The sequence below is a fragment of the Scaptodrosophila lebanonensis genome, unplaced genomic scaffold (genome assembly GCF_003285725.1).
Source record: "Scaptodrosophila lebanonensis strain 11010-0011.00,11010-0021.00 unplaced genomic scaffold, SlebRS2 tig00000001-arrow-pilon, whole genome shotgun sequence".
Classification (NCBI taxonomy): Eukaryota; Metazoa; Arthropoda; class Insecta; order Diptera; family Drosophilidae; genus Scaptodrosophila; species Scaptodrosophila lebanonensis.
In genome coordinates this window covers 9,356,485-9,375,617 of record NW_022060529.1, presented here as the reverse complement: position 1 = coordinate 9,375,617, position 19,133 = coordinate 9,356,485, and the positions used below count along the sequence as shown (strand labels likewise).

General features: G+C 35.8%; 2 protein-coding genes across 9 annotated transcripts in view; both read left to right on the top strand.

Moving 5' to 3' along the window:
• The first annotated feature begins 852 nt into the window (after positions 1-852).
• The window catches only part of LOC115620838 (titin homolog), a 36,839-nt gene continuing 18,558 nt past the window's right edge, over positions 853-19,133 (top strand). For 2 of the 8 annotated variants that reach the window (XM_030514329.1, XM_030514338.1), the window contains exons 1-4: positions 6,339-6,467; positions 15,282-15,377; positions 15,445-15,683; positions 16,249-16,407. In XM_030514329.1, the coding sequence (XP_030370189.1) occupies positions 6,370-6,467; positions 15,282-15,377; positions 15,445-15,683; positions 16,249-16,407 (592 nt within the window). In that variant the 5' untranslated portion in view covers positions 6,339-6,369. Of the gene's footprint in view, positions 1,713-6,338; positions 6,468-15,281; positions 15,378-15,444; positions 15,684-16,248; positions 16,408-16,772; positions 16,863-19,133 lie in introns of those variants that run through there. The other 6 variants (XM_030514275.1, XM_030514310.1, XM_030514300.1 and 3 more) reach the window with 6 other exon arrangements.
• LOC115620900 lies at positions 13,184-13,703 on the top strand. Its single transcript, XM_030514392.1, has one exon. It carries the CDS (start codon positions 13,387-13,389, stop codon positions 13,693-13,695), a length of 309 nt encoding a protein of 102 aa, XP_030370252.1. The 5' UTR covers positions 13,184-13,386; the 3' UTR covers positions 13,696-13,703.

The window sequence follows — 19,133 nt, the reverse complement described above, 5'->3', positions numbered from 1 at the left end:
TCGAATTTATAGATACATTTAAATGTACACTTAAATTTGTTATGTTTATATCACAATAAAGAAAAAACGAGTAAAGGCTGAAAAATGATAAATTATTCAACTTTAATTTGAATTAATTGCTGAACCATCTAAGATCTTAATTTCAGTTTTAAACGTAAGAAACGAAAGTGTATCTGCTTCGACTAAAACTATGCAATTTTGATTTTGGTTCAGCTATCTTATTCAATTGTATGTTATTTTTAAATATTTTATATAATTTGATTTATAAAATTTTTTTCCAAAGAAAAATGTTCAAGTAGTTTTGATTTTTTCATGCAATTTATAGTTTGTTGTGAACTCTTTAAAAATATACGTACCACGAAATTATAAATATACATACATACTTATTTTGATGGCTTCAGGCCCTGTCTTTTGCTGACTTGTGCGACCAACGCATTGTCGCCAGAATGATAAATAAATAATAGCGATGCACCAATATGACCATAGAGCCACTTTTCTCAGATGCTCCGAAAGCGAAACTGAAAATAAACAAATTCAGAATCTCGCTCACACACACACACACACACGCAATCGTATCGAAAAAGTGCTTTATCTTGCCACACCAAGCGCCCTTGCTTATTACATACTCAACGTACATACATACATACATATACTCATACTCATAAGATAATCCCAAATTCTTTGGGCTCCAGTGAAAAATTCTTATAAGCAGGCGAATAGTGAACATGAACAGACGCTCCGAAGAAAACACACACGCGCCCACCCGCTAAGTAAATGAGTTTTTTTTTTATATTTTTAAATTTGTATATCACGCGGGCTGATAAGCGAAAAACAAGGAAAAAATTTAAAACAAACGCTGCTGCTGCGAAATGGCGATAAACTTTTGAAGACGGTGGCACAACAATGGGTGCGTAATTAACAAAAGTGAAGCGAAGTAGTGAATAAAGTAAAGAAAATAGACAAAGAGATGACAAAAATTGCTTGAAAAGTGTTTCGGGCGCGAAACAATTGAGCTCTGCCGCTGACTTGCCCATTCGCCGCCTCCAATACCGGGGATAGGTCGTGTTTCTCGCCTGACACCTGCCTACACCCACATAAGACTACATACACGTATATGTCAAGCCACACACCTATTCCTCACGCTGTCCGTCTCTTCCGTAGCCCTGCAGTCGTGCGTCTCTGTGTGCGTGCGGAAAAAGCTTAGTGGGGCGAACGCAACGCGCAGAAATGTTGTGATAAAAAGTGAGTGTAGAAAACGGTTTGTGTGTTAAGAAGGTTGAAGTGAAACAAAGCGCAAATTAAGAAAATAGCAAATTATACAAAAGCAACAATCGTGAAATGGCCGCCATGCCCGCAGCAACGGAAACTCAAGCAACACCAAAAACAACAATATTTACATGCGACGTCGAGTTAGTCAACAACAACAATAGCGACGTCAGCGCCTTGCACCCGCACCCACACCCACAACTGCAACAACTGCCACGAACGGAGTGCGATTCGGACCAAATTGTTAACACCGGCAACAGTAGCATCAACAACAGGGAAAGCGCTCAGAGCAGTCCTGGAAAACTGAATGGCAGTGTGGACAGCGGCATTGCTGAGGAGGACACACACGCCATAAAACTACGCCACCAACTGCAGCAATGCCAGCGCATACTTGAGGTGCTCAACCGAGATCAAGAGGCATACCAACTGCTGCGCGATAGATTAGGGTGAGTACCCAATACTAAATAATTCAACAATATTTTTATTTAATTTGCCAGAAATTTAAATCTCATTTTGCCATCGCTTATGTAGATATTATAATATTACTATAGTACAGAATCGCGACGAGATTTTTATTTAATTTAATTTATCAGAAATTTCAGAATTTATTTTTATTTAATTTAATTGATCAGAAATATCACAACTTAAATCTCGATTTGCCATCGCTTAGGTACTTGGTACGAGAATCGCAGAGGAGGGCGGTCACAATATTTTTATTTAATTTAATTTATCTGAAATTTCACAATTTATTTTTATTTAATTTAATTTATCAGAAATATCACAACTTAAATCTCGATTTGCCATCGCTTAGGTACTTGGTATGAGAATCGCAGAGGAGGGCGGTCACAATATTTTTATTGAATTTAATTTATCTGAAATTTCACAATTTATTTTTATTTAATTTAATTTATCAGAAATATCACAACTTAAATCTCGATTTGCCATCGCTTAGGTACTTGGTATGAGAATCGCAGAGGAGGGCGGTCACAATATTTTTATTGAATTTAATTTATCTGAAATTTCACAATTTATTTTTATTTAATTTAATTTATCAGAAATTTCACAATTTATTTTTATTGAATTTAATTTATCTGAAATTTCACAATTTATTTTTATTTAATTTAATTTATCAGAAATTTCACAATTTATTTTTATTGAATTTAATTTATCAGAAATATTACAACTTAAATCTCAATTTGCCATCGCTTAGGTACTTGGTATGAGAATCGCAGAGGAGAGCGGCCACAATATTTTTTATTTTCTTTATTTTATCAGAAATTTTGCAATTAATTTTTATTTAATTTAATTTATCAGAAATTCAAAAATGTAAATCTCAGTTTTCCTTTAACTTAGGTACTTGGTATGAAAATCGCAGAGGAGGGCGGCCATAATAATTTTATACATACATTCGCACAAAACTTGTATAGCCTTTCCCCCTTTGGGTGCTTTTTTATAGCATTTCAGCATGAAAAATTCGTATTAAATATAATAAAATAAAACAAACAGTAATTTAATTTCTATAAATATTTCATTTAAATTGGACAAATATAATGGCTACCAACTTAAAGTTAATTATGAAAAGTGAAACTGCAACCAATCGAGAATCAGTGTTTAGTTTCAAGTAAATCATCATTTATGTCAGCAATTTACGACATTTTTATCAAATAAAAGATGACAGAAAGATGACAGAAAATTGAAAAAAAATGTGCAGCTGCCAAGTTTGGATTGCACAGCCAATGGGCTTGGCCAAAACTCTACGCAACCGTCGTCTGTCAATTCCAATGCTGATTTCCTACTTATAATGCTGATTTCTTTAGCTTGATGGGTGCGTTCTGTGCCCACCACAGTCTAGAAGAAGAACAGCAATTGCTTTTTTTATAATGTTTGTTGGCATGTCTGCATGCATTTCATTTCCATTTATGTAAATTGTTGACCCCAAAATGTAATGGTAATTGCTTTAAATGACAAAGAGACAAACCCAACCGATTTAATGTTGGTCTTAAAGCTAGCCATAAACAATGTTTCGTGTCTGAGTTCTTTTTATGACCGACATAGTTCCGGTTGCTCTGAATCACAGCATCTGACAAGCTAACCAGCATTTACGTTTTTCAGCTACATTCAACCTCGTTGTCGTACTTATCCGAAAGTTTTGTTTATACTCGTATATGTATGTATCTGATATCTGTTGCTGTTCTTTATGCTTCTTACTCAATGTCGAGCTAGCAGGAATAATTCTGTACACATGTTTTCTACCTTTGCCATATCGCTTGTAAACGCGCTTATCTTATCACATTTTTTATGCCTTCATAATTAATTTGATTAATGCCAATTAATTGCTCCACATACCTACACGTACCAGTGCAAGTACGAGAGCACGTTCCCAACGACTTTATATTTTCCATGTAAGCACACTCAGTGCCATTGATTTCCGATTTTTTTCCACATAGCCCTCGCAGAGGTGGCATGTGACAAAGCTTCGGTCGCATTTGCATAATGCCCGACTAATTGCAAAGAGACCTCAACTATGTGGAACTGTCGTATTCATCCCTTTCATGTCGATAGAGGCCCGTAACTAAATCGTTGATATGCTTTTTTCTCTTTCTGGTATCTTTACAAGCCGACCGCGATTTATTTGCGCTTATTATGGACGTCGGCTTTAGTCTTCTATTGCTTTTTCCATTGCTATTTCTATTTGTATTTGTATCTGACAGTCAACCGGCTTTGTCGTAGGGCCCTCGGGTCCAGTTCCGCTTTTGTTACTCGCACGCAACGCACACAAAATTAAAAAATTCGAAAATATATATTTTTAAACATAGGAAAAATAAAGAAAACCATTGAAATTGTCTTATTGTTTAACCGGATAACAATACGTTGTAAAAAAGTATTGCAACTAATCTTATGGCTCCATAAGCTTTACTATAATAAGTCGGTTATATTTTTTCATTATGACGTAACAGCTGCAAAATTGTCTTTGGCACTTATCTGTGAAATTTAGCGGCATTTTTACTGTTGTTGTTTCTATAATTTTTCGCGACGGGCCGTACGCTTATCAAATCAACTAAGTCTATATATCGCTCTCCATATACTCGCACTTTTTAGCGAGTAGTCGACTTCTTTATATGTATGTATATTCGTCGTAGCGCTTCGAATAGCTTAATGAACAAACAAAATGAAATGGGTTGATAATCGTATACATACTCGTGCATACATACATATGTGTGTATGTAAAAAATAAATAAAACACTAACTCAAATAAAATAAACAACTGAAACTGCAGAAGCCTGCCGCGCTCACCATCGGAGTCGCAGTCGTAGTCGCAATCTTCGGTTCCATTCGTCAACTTCATTCAGATAGTCAGTTGCGAAAATCAAAAACGAGGTGACCACCCACCGGCGCTCCCACACCTCGGCACCAGCAACGAGCGTGAGAAGTAGACCCATTTCTGGGCAGGCGATACTCAACCAAGGTGCCAGTCAGGGTTGACGTTGATGGCCCTTTCAGAGTGCGCGTGATCTTAATCAGTATGTCGTCGCCGTTGTTGTTATTATTGTACTCGTAGTTTTAGGCACCCGCCACAATATGCATTATACAAGTATAGTAGAGCAATCAACGCGCGCCTCAAATTGTTGATGTCTTTACCGCCATGCGTGTAGGAACGATCACGTCAGCTTAATTACCAACACATTGTTCGTGACGATTGTTTGCTCAAAAAAAAAAAACAAATAATAATAATGCTAATAATATTAAATGTTATTCAGTTGGAAGAGTGATCGATAATTTGTGTACAAAAATTGGCATAAAAAATACTCAATTTGGGTAATTACCTGTTTGAAGTTTAACCGTCAAGTTCGACTGTGCGCAGCTTGAACGAAAAGAAAATAAACAAACAATATAAAACAATAAAAAATATATATTTAAATCTAAAAGATTCGCTAATGTCAAGCCAAGTGAATACAATGCAAAACTAATACATTGATTAATGCGTTATGCTTAAAAACTCACAAAACTTTGCTAAACCCAACTTACGTAATACCAATCTTACTGCAGTGCTAACAAAGTTGAAACAAAAATGTACTTTTTGATAACCACGATAGCTTTAGATAAGAACAAACGTGTAGCTTCGTGCATTGAAGAAATCTGTCTAATCTAAACATAAAATACTTACATTCCTAGAACTACGATTATGTGCATATACTATACTCGTACATACGAATATGTACCTATGTATGTAGTATACATATGTATAAAAGAACAAAGAAAAGCAATTAGCAAATCTACCGAGTCTGATAGCAAATCATATACGGCTAAAACAAAGAATATCTATTAATGAATAGATTACCAACAAATTAAGAAAATAAAATAAAAAAGTATTGGAAAAACATGTCAAAGAAAAATATTAAAGATAGTGACAAATTTGAAATTCCATTTCAAACGTGTACTCTAAATTCGTTGCATTTTTCTCAGTTTAATTCAACTTGAGTTTTACTTCATACAGTCATTTCAGTAACTTTTTAAAGGTACAACGGATGTCACTCCGTCAAATAGTGTGGACATTTAAAAAGCATGCGACAAAAACCTAAAGTTTTACAAGTTCCATTCAATATTTAATTAAAAACAATACACACATCTAGATAAAAAAATTAAGTTTCCGTGATATAAAACAACACCAAAAACGGGAGTACAATATTAAACAGCTTTCATTACGAAAACGCTGAAACGCATGAAAATGAGAAAATCAAAACAAAATAAAATATCTGTAAAAGAATTCAAAAATGTCAACAGACCTGATTAATCTTAGCAAATTTTTTCTTGATAGTAAAGTTAAAAATAATGTTGATAAGTGTATAAATAATGTAGACAAAATAATCAAAGCCATTATCAAGCTGAAGATAATTCCATGGAATAGTAGCAATAGTGCGTAAGGCACAAAAGTTCAGTTTAATCGATTTAAGAACTTGTGAATGTTTTGTGAGTTCATGCAAGCGCATTAGTTTGAGTGTTTTAGTGTCAAAAATCTATATAATCTAAAACCAATAATTCCCATCTGAAATAATGAAAACTTCACAGTTTCATAAATATTTTACGCGCCCATCCGTTTGCATCATGGAAGTGCCAATTTATCGTGGAAACAACCTGTTCCTGGGCCTCACCACCGTTGTGGGCCTAATTGGCGGTGCCTATTTGGTCCAACACTTTATAGGGTAAGAGTCAAAACAATTATGATTGCATTGCGACGATTATATGTTTTTGCTTTAAGTTCTGGTCAATAAATCTGCAAGCACGTGCTAACGGCTGTGGCACCTGCAGTTCGGATTCGTTTCTATTACGTGTGTGCTTTGCTTTTTGCAATCTGTCGACAATCCAATCTTGTCACGTTTGCGTGTGAAAAAGTGAAAAACCTGGCGATTTAAAAAATTTCACATAAATAGTGATTTGATATAATTGTCGCTTGCCGTTCGATCGACTGCCATTGTGGAATGCTTAGCAGCTGCTTTCGTCCAGTTTTCTTCATCGTAATTACATTGAACCGTTTCTCCATAATTAACGATTGCACAATAGCTCCATTGACAGCAACAACAAAAACGTACTTACATACGTTTAACTACATATGTATGTACATATGTGTACATAAGTAACTACAATCGCCTTAGTTATGAGTAAGCAAACACCATACAGGTGATTGCTTGGATTCGTTTTGGACACGCAGACAGTCAAATGTACGATTATGTATGAGGGTTCGGCATGCCCAAAAAGGGCGCCAATTTCGTTATCATATATGGAAACTAATGTTCAGATTACCGTTAAATATTATGACAACCCGAGTTGCAAAAAGGAACTTGGTATGCATCGACAAATTTGGCCAACAAATAAGGAGAGGGCTGCTAGTTAGAACTTAATTGAGTAATGCCGTAATACATTCAACAATATAGGTATGAGTATAGTAGACACAGCTATATAGTCTATTGGGTCAATAAGGTCAAGTTTGGTAGAAATAGCTCAGTGTAAAGGATAAACCATGCATATGTCACGAATCGTGTCAGATTGTTTTAGATTAAGCTTGCTGTGCAATATCACAACATTGTGTAAACACTCTAGGGTTTGATGAAGTCGGTTCCCGTAAAACAATAGTATTGCTATATACACATAGTAATTAGTTGATAGCACAGGTGTTATTCGTGAATTTAATTGTTGTCATTTCATTTATGTGACTTTCATAGAATATGACGTACCCGTTTGTTGGGAATTAAAGAAGAGAGCTAAAGCTTATACCCAAACCTGCTCATGTTTAACTAACACATATGTTATATGGTATACTTGGTACACGAGTATACAATATATACCAGTTCTCAAAGCAATTCAAAATCATGGTAATGGCCAGCGAAAAGCTGACACATAAACTGACAAACGAGCACAACATGGAAAGTTACTTGAATGTCTTTAAACACAAATGCGATTATCGTCTGTCACAGCGCGTTATACTTATTTTCAAGTGATTTTCATATTTGCTATATATTTATAAGAAAGTATATTTTTAAACTAAGAACTGAACCGGTTTTGTTAAGGCCCAACTCCTTAAATTGTATCAGCAATTCACATCTTTTGGCATTCATTCGCATTCATCGGCAAAGTTGCATTTAATGAAAACATTGGTATTGCTTTTTATACCCTGTACCCGTAGGGTAAAAAGGGTATATTAGGTTTGTGCAAAGTATGTAACATACAGAAGGAAGCATCTCCGACCCCATAAAGTATATATATTCTTGATCAGCATGACGAGAGAAATCGATCTAGACATGTCCGTCCGTCTGTCCGTCCGTCTGTCCGTCCGTCTGGATGAACGCGAGGATCTCAGAAACTTAAAAAGCTAGAATAACCAAAGTTGGCATCCAGATTCTCCTAGGTCCGAGTAAGGACGAGTTTATGTTTTTTTTTTTAATTTTCCCCCCCTTCCCCCGCTACAGAATTTCGTCAATAGCGTCCATATTTCAAATGCTACCTAAACCAAACTTTGCACACATAATTAATATATAATTGTCTACTGTTGTATTAAATTTTATTCAATTCGGTCAATTCTAAGAAAAGTTATTAGCAAAACAAATCCTCGCCAATACAACCCCCACAAACTGCAGCAACAAGTTCGCTCTTCTTCTTCCTCTTTTTGCTGCTGCTATGGGCGCATATAACTCAGTGACGGAAGTTTACCTGGGTACAGGGTATTACACTGTCGGGCTTGCTCGACTGTAGCGTTCTCTCTTGTTCTAATTGTTATACCCTGTACCCGTAGGGTAAAAAGGGTATATTAGGTTTGTGCAAAGTATGTAACATACAGAAGGAAGCATCTCCGACCCCATAAAGTATATATATTCTTGATCAGCATGACGAGAGAAATCGATCTAGACATGTCCGTCCGTCTGTCCGTCCGTCTGGATGAACGCAAGGATCTCGGAAACTATTAAAGCTAGAATAACCAAAGTTGGCATCCAGATTCTCCTAGGTCCGAGTAAGGACGAGTTTATTTTTTTTTTTTAATTTCCCCCCCCTTCCCCCGCTACAGAATTTCGTCAATAGCGTCCACATTTCAAATGCTACCTAAACCAAACTTTGCACACATAATTTATATACAATTATCTACTGTTGTTTTAAATTTTATCAAATTCGGTCAATTCTAAGTTATTAGCAAAACAAATTCTCACCAGTACAACCCCCCCAAACTGCAGCAACAAGTTCGCTCTTCTTCTTCCTCTTTATGCTGCTGCTATGGGCGCATATAACTCAGTGACGGAAGTTTACCTGGGTACAGGGTATTACACTGTCGGGCTTGCTCGACTGTAGCGTTCTCTCTTGTTCTAATTGTTATACCCTGTACCCGTAGGGTAAAAAGGGTATATTAGGTTTGTGCAAAGTATGTAACATACAGAAGGAAGCATCTCCGACCCCATAAAGTATATATATTCTTGATCAGCATGACGAGAGAAATCGATCTAGACATGTCCGTCCGTCTGTCCGTCCGTCTGGATGAACGCAAGGATCTCGGAAACTATTAAAGCTAGAATAACCAAAGTTGGCATCCAGATTCTCCTAGGTCCGAGTAAGGACGAGTTTATTTTTTTTTTTTAATTTCCCCCCCCTTCCCCCGCTACAGAATTTCGTCAATAGCGTCCACATTTCAAATGCTACCTAAACCAAACTTTGCACACATAATTTATATACAATTATCTACTGTTGTTTTAAATTTTATCAAATTCGGTCAATTCTAAGTTATTAGCAAAACAAATTCTCACCAGTACAACCCCCCCAAACTGCAGCAACAAGTTCGCTCTTCTTCTTCCTCTTTATGCTGCTGCTATGGGCGCATATAACTCAGTGACGGAAGTTTACCTGGGTACAGGGTATTACACTGTCGGGCTTGCTCGACTGTAGCGTTCTCTCTTGTTTTTTAAATAATACTTTTCTGATAATACTTTGCTTTAACTGAATACAAATTTCCATTTTAATAGGAATCGCTCTTTATTAAATTGTTTCAATACAATTTTAACAATTTATTTAAACCTTCGAACTTATCATTGCTGTGTTTGTAGCCCAGTGTATGTTTTAAATACAATCGTAAAATAGGTACATTTTTAATATGAGGAGGTAAAGCCATGGCCAGTAAACTGATAAGATAATAGTTACAGGCATTCGTCATACTGATGCACTTGAAAAGTCCGATATAGCGATATGATACTGCTTAGTATAGATAATGAATATTTACAAATATTTAAATAGGGTAAAATTAAAGAATACAAGTACAACCATTTTGCAAAGAATCGAATCTCGTTTTATAAGTTAAGGAGAATGTATATCCCGATTCGAAAGGAACCTATTTTCTTCGAAAGGGACAAAATATTGTGTATAGTTTTATCAGACTCCATGGAATTCAAGTACTTCCAAACTCTCTTTATTTATGCTTAATAAGAGAAGAACCATTAGAAGTATAATGGAACTATAACAGCGTACTGCTTACTACTCTTAGCTTGGTTAATATTGCATATCATCAGGGCGTATATTGCCTGCTTTTAGGCTGTTAAATAATTACGAATACCTTTAACACAATTTTTATATATCATATGGTATAGATGATATCCCAATAAACAGTAGCGAAAATAATTTAAGCATTATTGCACAAATTACAAGTGACAAGACCTTTTCCTACTCATGACTCATTAAGTTTTTTCCTTTTTCGACATAAGCACACATATTTATATGTATTTAAAAATATGTTTAATAATTTCTTTTCCATCACAATTTCCTCTGAATTATGAAAGCAATCAGTTAGTGCACATAAAGTCCAAATAAAGATAAAAAATAACACCGGGTATTTGCCATTTACTTTTTATTTTATGGCACTGCGATCCTCATAACCATAAAGAATTCCAATAGCATGCAAGCTATTAATAGATGTCGTTGCAAAGGTTAATTAACTCGTTGAGATGAAACTGGAAATCCAAGGTGGGGGCTCAGGTTCCATACCTAAAAATTGCATAAGCAATATTTATTTACACTTTTACAACCGTTTTCTTAATTCCTTTCTATTGATTGGCATCTTAATGAGCATAATTACAATAAATATTCAGCAACCGAACAGGTTGCAGGAGCAGGCATTTTAATTATTTAATATTCATCTTTAAATATGACGGCGCTATTGCCAGTTCTCCAAAAACTAAAGCAAACAAAATACGTACGCAAACATATTTGAAACTATTATAATAAATGAGTACGTTCATACATACATAATTAGTTTTTTTCATTTTAACCAAATGTATTTATAATTCGATACGGAACAAGTTTGAGGAATTTTTCTCATAATTAGCATTTCCAACGAACTTAAACTCAGATTCATTTTAAAATTATTGGCAAAATTAGTAATTGACATAAACACAAGATTTATTCGGTAAATTCTTGACACTTTAGCAGCAAATACGTATACTTATCTCTTTATTAATAAATAAAATGTTGACTTTAACCATAAAGCATCAAGTCAATACAAAGCATCATTGTTTTAAGCCGTTGTTCCTGCTTGACTAGATGTCAAATATCATCTGCCACTACTAAAATTTATGGCCAACAAAATATATGTTTTGTATGCAGCAAGGAAAGGTGAATTTTTGTCAACTCATGCCGACCGCACAACTTTTACTAACACGATTCGAGCTTAATTCTATGCTCTCCCAGCTAATCCGAATTGTGACAAAAAGCTTATCACAAAGACCAGTTAATATAGCCTGCCATGCAACCGGTAGCTGTTTAAACGGACAAACGCGCCTGCAAAACTTCAAACGCAGCTTACCTCATCAACAGGTTTTTATACTCTGTACATGAAATGTACAAGAGTATATTAGGTTTGCGGGAGCTGAAAAATGTAACAGGCAGAAGGAGGCGTGGCAGACCCCACAAAGTATATATATTCTTGATCAGCATGACGAGACGAGTCGATCTAGCCCTGTCTGTCTGTCTGTCCGTCTGTCCGTCTGTCCGTCTGTCCGTCTGTCCGTCTGTCCGTCCGTATGAACACCTGGATCTCAGAGACTATAAGAGATAGAGACACCAAATTTTGCACGAAGATGCGTTATGTGTGTATTCTATACGAGTTTGTTTTATTTTTTTGATTTTCCCCCCCACTTCCCCCCTATGGGGGTTTTCCCGATTTTCCATTCGTATAATCGCCTATATCTCGGAGACTATAAGACCTAGGAACACCAAATTTTAGTCCCAGATGCCTTATGTGAATACGCAGAAAATGTATATTTTGGAATTCCCCTCCCTCCCCCCTCTACCCCGCAAATTGTAACTCCCGTAATTCTTGGAATTTCGAACTAAAATTTTGGAAATACCCCCAGTTAGTTATTATGTGTCCGTATGCCAAATTTCATTATGATAGACCGATTTAACAAGAAGTTATAGCCATAAATATATTTGCTGATGCAGCGCTGCTGCAGCGCTGCTCAAGCGCTGCCCGCGGCTGTTGTTGATGTTGCTGTTTGGTTGACTGCGAAAATGCTTACACAGACACGAATAGATGCGCATAGGCATACATACACTCACACAGACGCAATTGCTATGTAAATGTGCAATTATACACCCTTTACGTGAGTTCGAATACCGAGAGAGGTAAAATCGATCAAATTTTTTTTTTTATTTTCTTAATTTTTTTTATTTTCTATAATTATTGTAAACATATGTACAGAGTATTTCAAAGTCGGGACACCCGACTTTAGCTTTTTTACTTGTTATTGCTTGCCTTTTGATTTGTTTGCTTGTCTATTTATTGTTTTTTCCAATCAGTGCTGCCTCTTTTTGAATATCACAAATTGGCTAAAAATAACCAAACAAATGAAACTGATAGTAAATATTTCATTCCCACACAAAAATTATGTTCTAACTCTAGGAGCAATCGGTTTTATAATTGGTCTCACTTTTTCTTGAAAGACTTCATGTTTATCGGTTCAAATTTATGAACTTATAAATCAATATATTTATAATCAAAAAAGATTTTCAGACAAATTATTTTTATTTTTACGACTGCTTCATGTGTCAGTTTGGACTCTTTATTAAAAAAGAGCCATTAGGTAAGATCTTAGCCAATATTAATAGACTATACATACATGAAAGTAACTATTCTAGGTACTATCTATTAATTCCCAAATTCCCACCAGCATTAATAAACTTGACAACTGCCGTGAAAATAGCTAAATTCGCATCACTGCTCCTACGTACTATCTCTCTAGCTCCCTCTCTCTGTCTCTCCATCCGAACGGCTGTTCAAAAACCGGCATATCCGCTCATGAGCCGCACAGCTGTTGAGCTCTGAAGCTCAAACGTGTTGCTCACAACAAAAGCAATCTTTGTGCGAGAAAGTCGTGCGCGGTGATGTGCGAATAAAAAATAAAAGGGGAGAAACGATAAATATTTTTCAATCAGCCACTAATAAGAAATTCAATTAATTTGTGCCATGCCAAAAAAGTTAATTAAGATCAAGAAACAATTAAGCTTATTAGACAAAGCACATTTAAGCAATACCTGAGGGGCAACAAATAAAAAGTGTTTCTATACGTTTTACGAAAACTGTGAAAAAATATTAAAATGATGCTCGCTTCCGTCGTGGTATGTCAGATTGAGAAATTATTTTGCACGCCCATCAGCTTTGCTGTGTTCGCGTTCCTGTTCATGGCCTGCACCATGGAAGTGGTCCTTCTCAAGTTAACGACCAGTGCGCCCGTATTTGAGCGCCACAACGATGACTGGGACGATGGCAGCGAATACGAAGAGGACATTTACTACGAGAATCTAGAAAACAGCTACGAGCACTGGGCGCGCATGCGCATGCGCTTTCGTCAACGCCAGCAGGAGCAGCAACGACAACAACTACTTGTGGCACAACAAAGCCAATAAGCCTTAAACACTACACAAATATATACTATATGTATATGTATATGTATAGTATATATAGACGTGCTTTGTTTTTGTGTGCGTTTCAGTGTTATTATTAAAATTCGCATGCGGTCGCGCATGGAAAGTGCAAACCTCGTATCGAAAGCAAATTGTTTATTGCCTAATTTTCTAAAAGATTGCAAGCCGATTTACTTGAATACTTTGCTTTAAACAAACTAAAAACGCTAATAATTCTGGGCACGTCTGTACTCAAAGCAAATTGTATATGATTGAGTATATGTAGAATTGAATTTGAAGCGTGGCTTAAGCACGACAAATCACAAAAGCTATTTACGCGAATATGTTGTGTTGATGCCTCGTTCTTATTTGTTTAGTCAAAGTAAAGCGCCGACACATGTACATATACACATCAATCTGTCATACTTATGTTTTAAAGCTTTAGTATTAAGTTTTGCCAAGTTCGAAAGATTTTCTTATTGTGATACAAAATTATCTTTACAACAGCAAACAATAATGTCAACAAAATTAAACAACTTAAAAGAATATTTTTAACGATTTAAAGATTTATTTGGTTTTTAAATTATTGACACATACAAACTTCAACATTAAATATCATTTGGTGAATGAATTTTAAAAAAAATGTCCTTTATACGAGTAGAACAGCAAGTCCAGAACCTATAATAACAATAATACCTATATAGGAGTTATAAATTGCAAGCCCCTCCATAAACATAGACTGTGTATACCTAAAAATGTATTTAGTTTAAGAAAATTCAAGATAAATAAAAATACTGTCATTGCAAAACAATTTTGTTTGCAGATTGCTTTTTCTTGTTGTGGCGTCGTGTTAGCCATAACTGGTTTGTGGCATGTGCAGTAATTTCCGCATTGTACCGTTATGCAATAAAACAACGAGTGAAAGAGAGTGTGAACTACACTGGGATATTGCCTAATCTTTGAATAATTGGACAACTTTTTCAGATTCGAATTGTGTTTTATAAATCTCGATGTATACTTCCTTAAATTTGTTAATAAATTATTAAACATAAGCCGGCAGCCATCGAATGTTTTGCCTTTAACTAATCGGTATACTAATTTGATATTTTAAAAAATTATGTGCCTCAAATATGCGAAACATGGCCTTGCAAAGTTTAACAACCTTTTGCTAAAATACAGACGACAACCAGACAGCAAATACTAATACTAATAGATATTCTCTATTATGTGCGATGAGTCATATTGCAATGCGAGAATGCGTTAGAATTAGTGCAACATTTTTTAACACACACACTATTATAAAAAGGAAAGTGCCTTTAATCCCAGCTTTGAAGAATTGTGTCAATGGCCAACACAAGATGTGTCAAAATTCTTACTAGAATTAGTTTTTTTTTTAAGTAAACAAATTAGGCACATTCGACTTTCTTGAATTTGCATAATTTAGCATTATGACGATGACTATGAAACCACTATCATACTATACAGTTTCAAAACATGTTTTGAGCGATGCGCCAATCTCTCATCTAATTTACATTTTTTTGCCATCTTTTAATGAGAGACCAAACAATAATGTTCTTTCCTTTTTTCAGCAAAATAGTTGATAAGAAGACGAAGAAAGAGCAGGCCGTGGAGGAACATAACTGTAATGTCTGCTGTGCAGAATTGGACATTAGCAATGCCAAAAAGTAAGTCGAGCCTACATACTTGTAGTTCGTCTATAAAAACTAATACGTCTGTGATGGCAATTTACAGTTACGTCACATGTTCCACATGCGGGAAGTTCGTATGTCGCGGACTTAAGTGCGCCGATTGGCTACCAAAGAACGCCAAATGGGAGTGTGAGCTCTGTCACAGCTCCAAGGAGTCCATGGCACAGACCTCATCATGGGTTGCCGAACAAATGTCCTTCAACGAACACAAATTTGTCTATCCAATGCGGGCGCGTAGTGAAATTTATATACCCATCAGTGACTGCAACGATAGCACAATGCGTAAGTACTTAACTAAAGTATTTAGCTGGTAAAGCTTCTTCGAATGGTAACCACTGAGCTAGCACCCAGAGCACTTCAAGGTAGATTAAAATACAATTGAGATACGATCCGTTAAATTATATAATAATGTTAAAGTGATCGGTAAAAAATATATGTTGAAATCCAATGAATTTTATACTTTAGTATTCCAAAATTGAGTTCAATTCTGTACTGTACTTGCAAGAGGACTCTCCAAAAATAGTATGTAGAAAAGAAAAGAAGAAAAATAAGGTATAGTGTCATAAGTAATTGCTTAATTTTGTCTGCATTAAAAACTTTTTTCATCTCCGGATGATTATTGCAACTTATGGTGAAGCTTCGTTTAGTGAGCAACTAGAATCCTTTCAAAAGCTTACCATTTAGGAAAAGTACAATAAATCTTGAGCCATAAATTGAAAATCAAAAGCTACTAAAGAAATAGGGCTTATTGGTAGTGCTTAATTACCCAGATAATAAAAATGTTGTCAATAAATTAAATTTCTTTTCATAATTGGTTTATTTATATATTATTGATTATCTTTTGCAGACTTCGAAAGTGTTAGTCAAATCGGCGCTAACAGCGTGGCCATAATGAACTTAGATGATCGCACCAAGATACGAGAATATGTTGAAGAAATTATAGCTGAAATGCTAGGCGGCAGCCTAGAACACATTAAAGTGGGCCAATTGTCAAAAAGTGAAAATTGTGAGTACTGATGCCAGTAGCTTAGATTAAGGCTTAGATTTGATTAAAGTAAATGCAATTGTCGTGGCATTTATTATTTCCACGAATCCATTCAGAGTGCAAATCGCACACAATTTGCACAGATATGTACTTGTATATGCTAAGGCACCATAAGACGCTTAATTGATTCGGCAACATTCTCTACAGAGAACAGAAGAGAACCAACAGGTTGGCGCAAAGGGGGTTGCGTCTGTTGCATACTCTTCGCGGGTGCTGCAAAAGCGCCTACAAAAGTTCATAGCATACTTTATGGTGTTTATTATTATTTACTATTTCTCACACATTCATATCCCACCTCGCACACACGCAAACCGATTTGAACACAGACTTGCAACTCTTTGATAAATACCACGCAAAACTGAGTAACCTGCTTATCAATGTGGAGAACGCTTTGTGCGCTCGGGCGCTCAAAGGAGGTAAGTCTGCATGACTGTGGCATACTCGTATTTGGTTGATACTATCATACTATGATACTATCAGTATACAGCACCCTAACGTAGTTGTCTTTGTGGAGTCGAGCATTTACAATGTTTACTAGCCTACATCTGTCTCTTGATTAATTGTGATTAAAAATAGAGTGCGTTGTTATTTTAATCCTGCCTATGAGTGCGCATGGCGTATACGTAATTAGAAAAGTATGCTGCTATATCTTAGAAGTCATAATCAATGTTGAAGCACAATAAACGCCAAACGCTGTGCGCTTATCACTAAAAATAAATAAAACAAATTAATGTACGAGTAGAAGCACACAAACCCACAACTCAAATAGATGACACACACCTATGTATGTATGTATGTATGTATAGTAAGTATGTATGTATGTATCTTTGTGTAGCAATATAAAATCGCGGTCAATGCTTTGCTTGGCATTGGCAAGTCGGCGCTTGCGATTCACTTAGAAAAAACAACAACAATAATATATAACTAGCACAATGATAAGGCCTAGACCCACGCACACACATTTAATAAACCTTTTCTGATAAAGCACACAATGATTAGAATTTTGTATGTATTCTATCTGTAAGCATGAACTTGTAGTATATAGTATCTGCAGCAACTCACTCGACTGCGTACGAATCGAAACAAGTCAACAAAATTAAAACCCCTTAAGTCGTAGCATTAATTGGCGTTTGGAAGATGACATGCATGGATATCAATCATACGCACTGTGCGCCGTAGGGAATATTCCAAACAGGTGGCAATGACCAAACCTAGAAGCAGCATTCTATTAGGCCTCTACCAATCAACGAAGCCAGCCATTAACCGGTTTCAAACAAACTGAACTTTAAAACTAAGCACAAAGGTGCTAATTGCTGCTTTACACGGCCACTTGAAACAACTTCATCGAAATTGCTTGATTGAAGTCGTCACGCTCTTACAAAACTAATTCATTATGGGCAATAGAAATGCGAAAATGCACAAAAATTATGAAGCAAATAAAATCCCAATATCAAGCATTCTAATCTCTCATGCTTCATGGGATGGTAGTCCAATAGCGTCAAGACCTACGTGATTGCGCCGGGCACTACCGAGATGTCCAATCAAAGCCTTTACAATGACGCTGGGTGCTTTTCAATAGACACACAGATAGTCTGCTTACAGGTACATGAGTATGTATGCGAGCGTTTAACACAAACACAACACACGTTGCTCAGCACACACACACACAAACATACACACACGCCCGCACGCAGCTCAGAGTAAAGTAGCCCTCAGTTGGCAGTTGCTTCGCGCTCCGTTCACAACGTTAGACGAGACAAGTCGAGCCGGCAACTTTTGCGATTAAAGTTTGGGACCAACTTTTTTGCATACACAAATACATATGTGTATAAAATTCTAAATGGAGCATTATTATAAAGATAGCATAATATACTAAATATGAAATAATACGAGTGAGAGCGGGCCGGCTATGCAAAAAGACCACCATTTTCATCTTTTTGTATAACTGGTGGCGAGTGTTGTTAAAATATAAAGCAGATAACGTTGTTCAGCAAAAAAGAAACCAGAATAAGCAATCAACACTTTAGTGAAGTTGACCTTGACCTTAAGAAGTATATACTCGTAATAATAAAGCGGCAAAAATGAAAATGTGTACAAAACAAAAATCGAAAGCAAATTAAATTTACATACATTGGCAAATCAACTTTCGCAAATATTTAAAATTTACAATGAATTAAAAACAAATATATGCAAAATGTGCGCCCGCGGTCAAGTGTGAATTTTCGATATTACAAGTATTTCTATTTGATTTTAATTGTTTACAGTTGCCGAAATGCTACAGAAATGTTCAGAGTTTTTTAAATATTCTAAAACGCTTATCAAAATAGAAATTGTTGTGCGTGCGTTTAACTACAGTGTACTATCTTTCTGGGATTTATCTATGCCTGTGGAATGTTCATTGTCATCAGTGCATGAATCACAAAAATAAGCTAAAGAAGTTGAACGCAATCACAAGAAATTATTATTACAAATTTTGAGTTGCCAACACAATATAGTGGATCTGTAAAAAGCATGCCAAGTACTTACTAAAAATAAAACAATTGCGCAATCGTGCGCCAGTTGATGATTACAAAGCAATTTTATGCCAAGCACCAAGTTACTTTCTGAACTGTGAACTCAGCTTGTACCTTGCTCTAAGCTTAACAACGAGCTGAAGGTAAAGCTTAAGCACAAATCAATGTACACTG

Coding starts and splice junctions, on each gene's coding strand:
- LOC115620900 (XM_030514392.1), top strand. CDS start 13,387: ATGATGCTCGCTTCCGTCGTGGTATGTCAGATTGAGAAATTATTTTGC.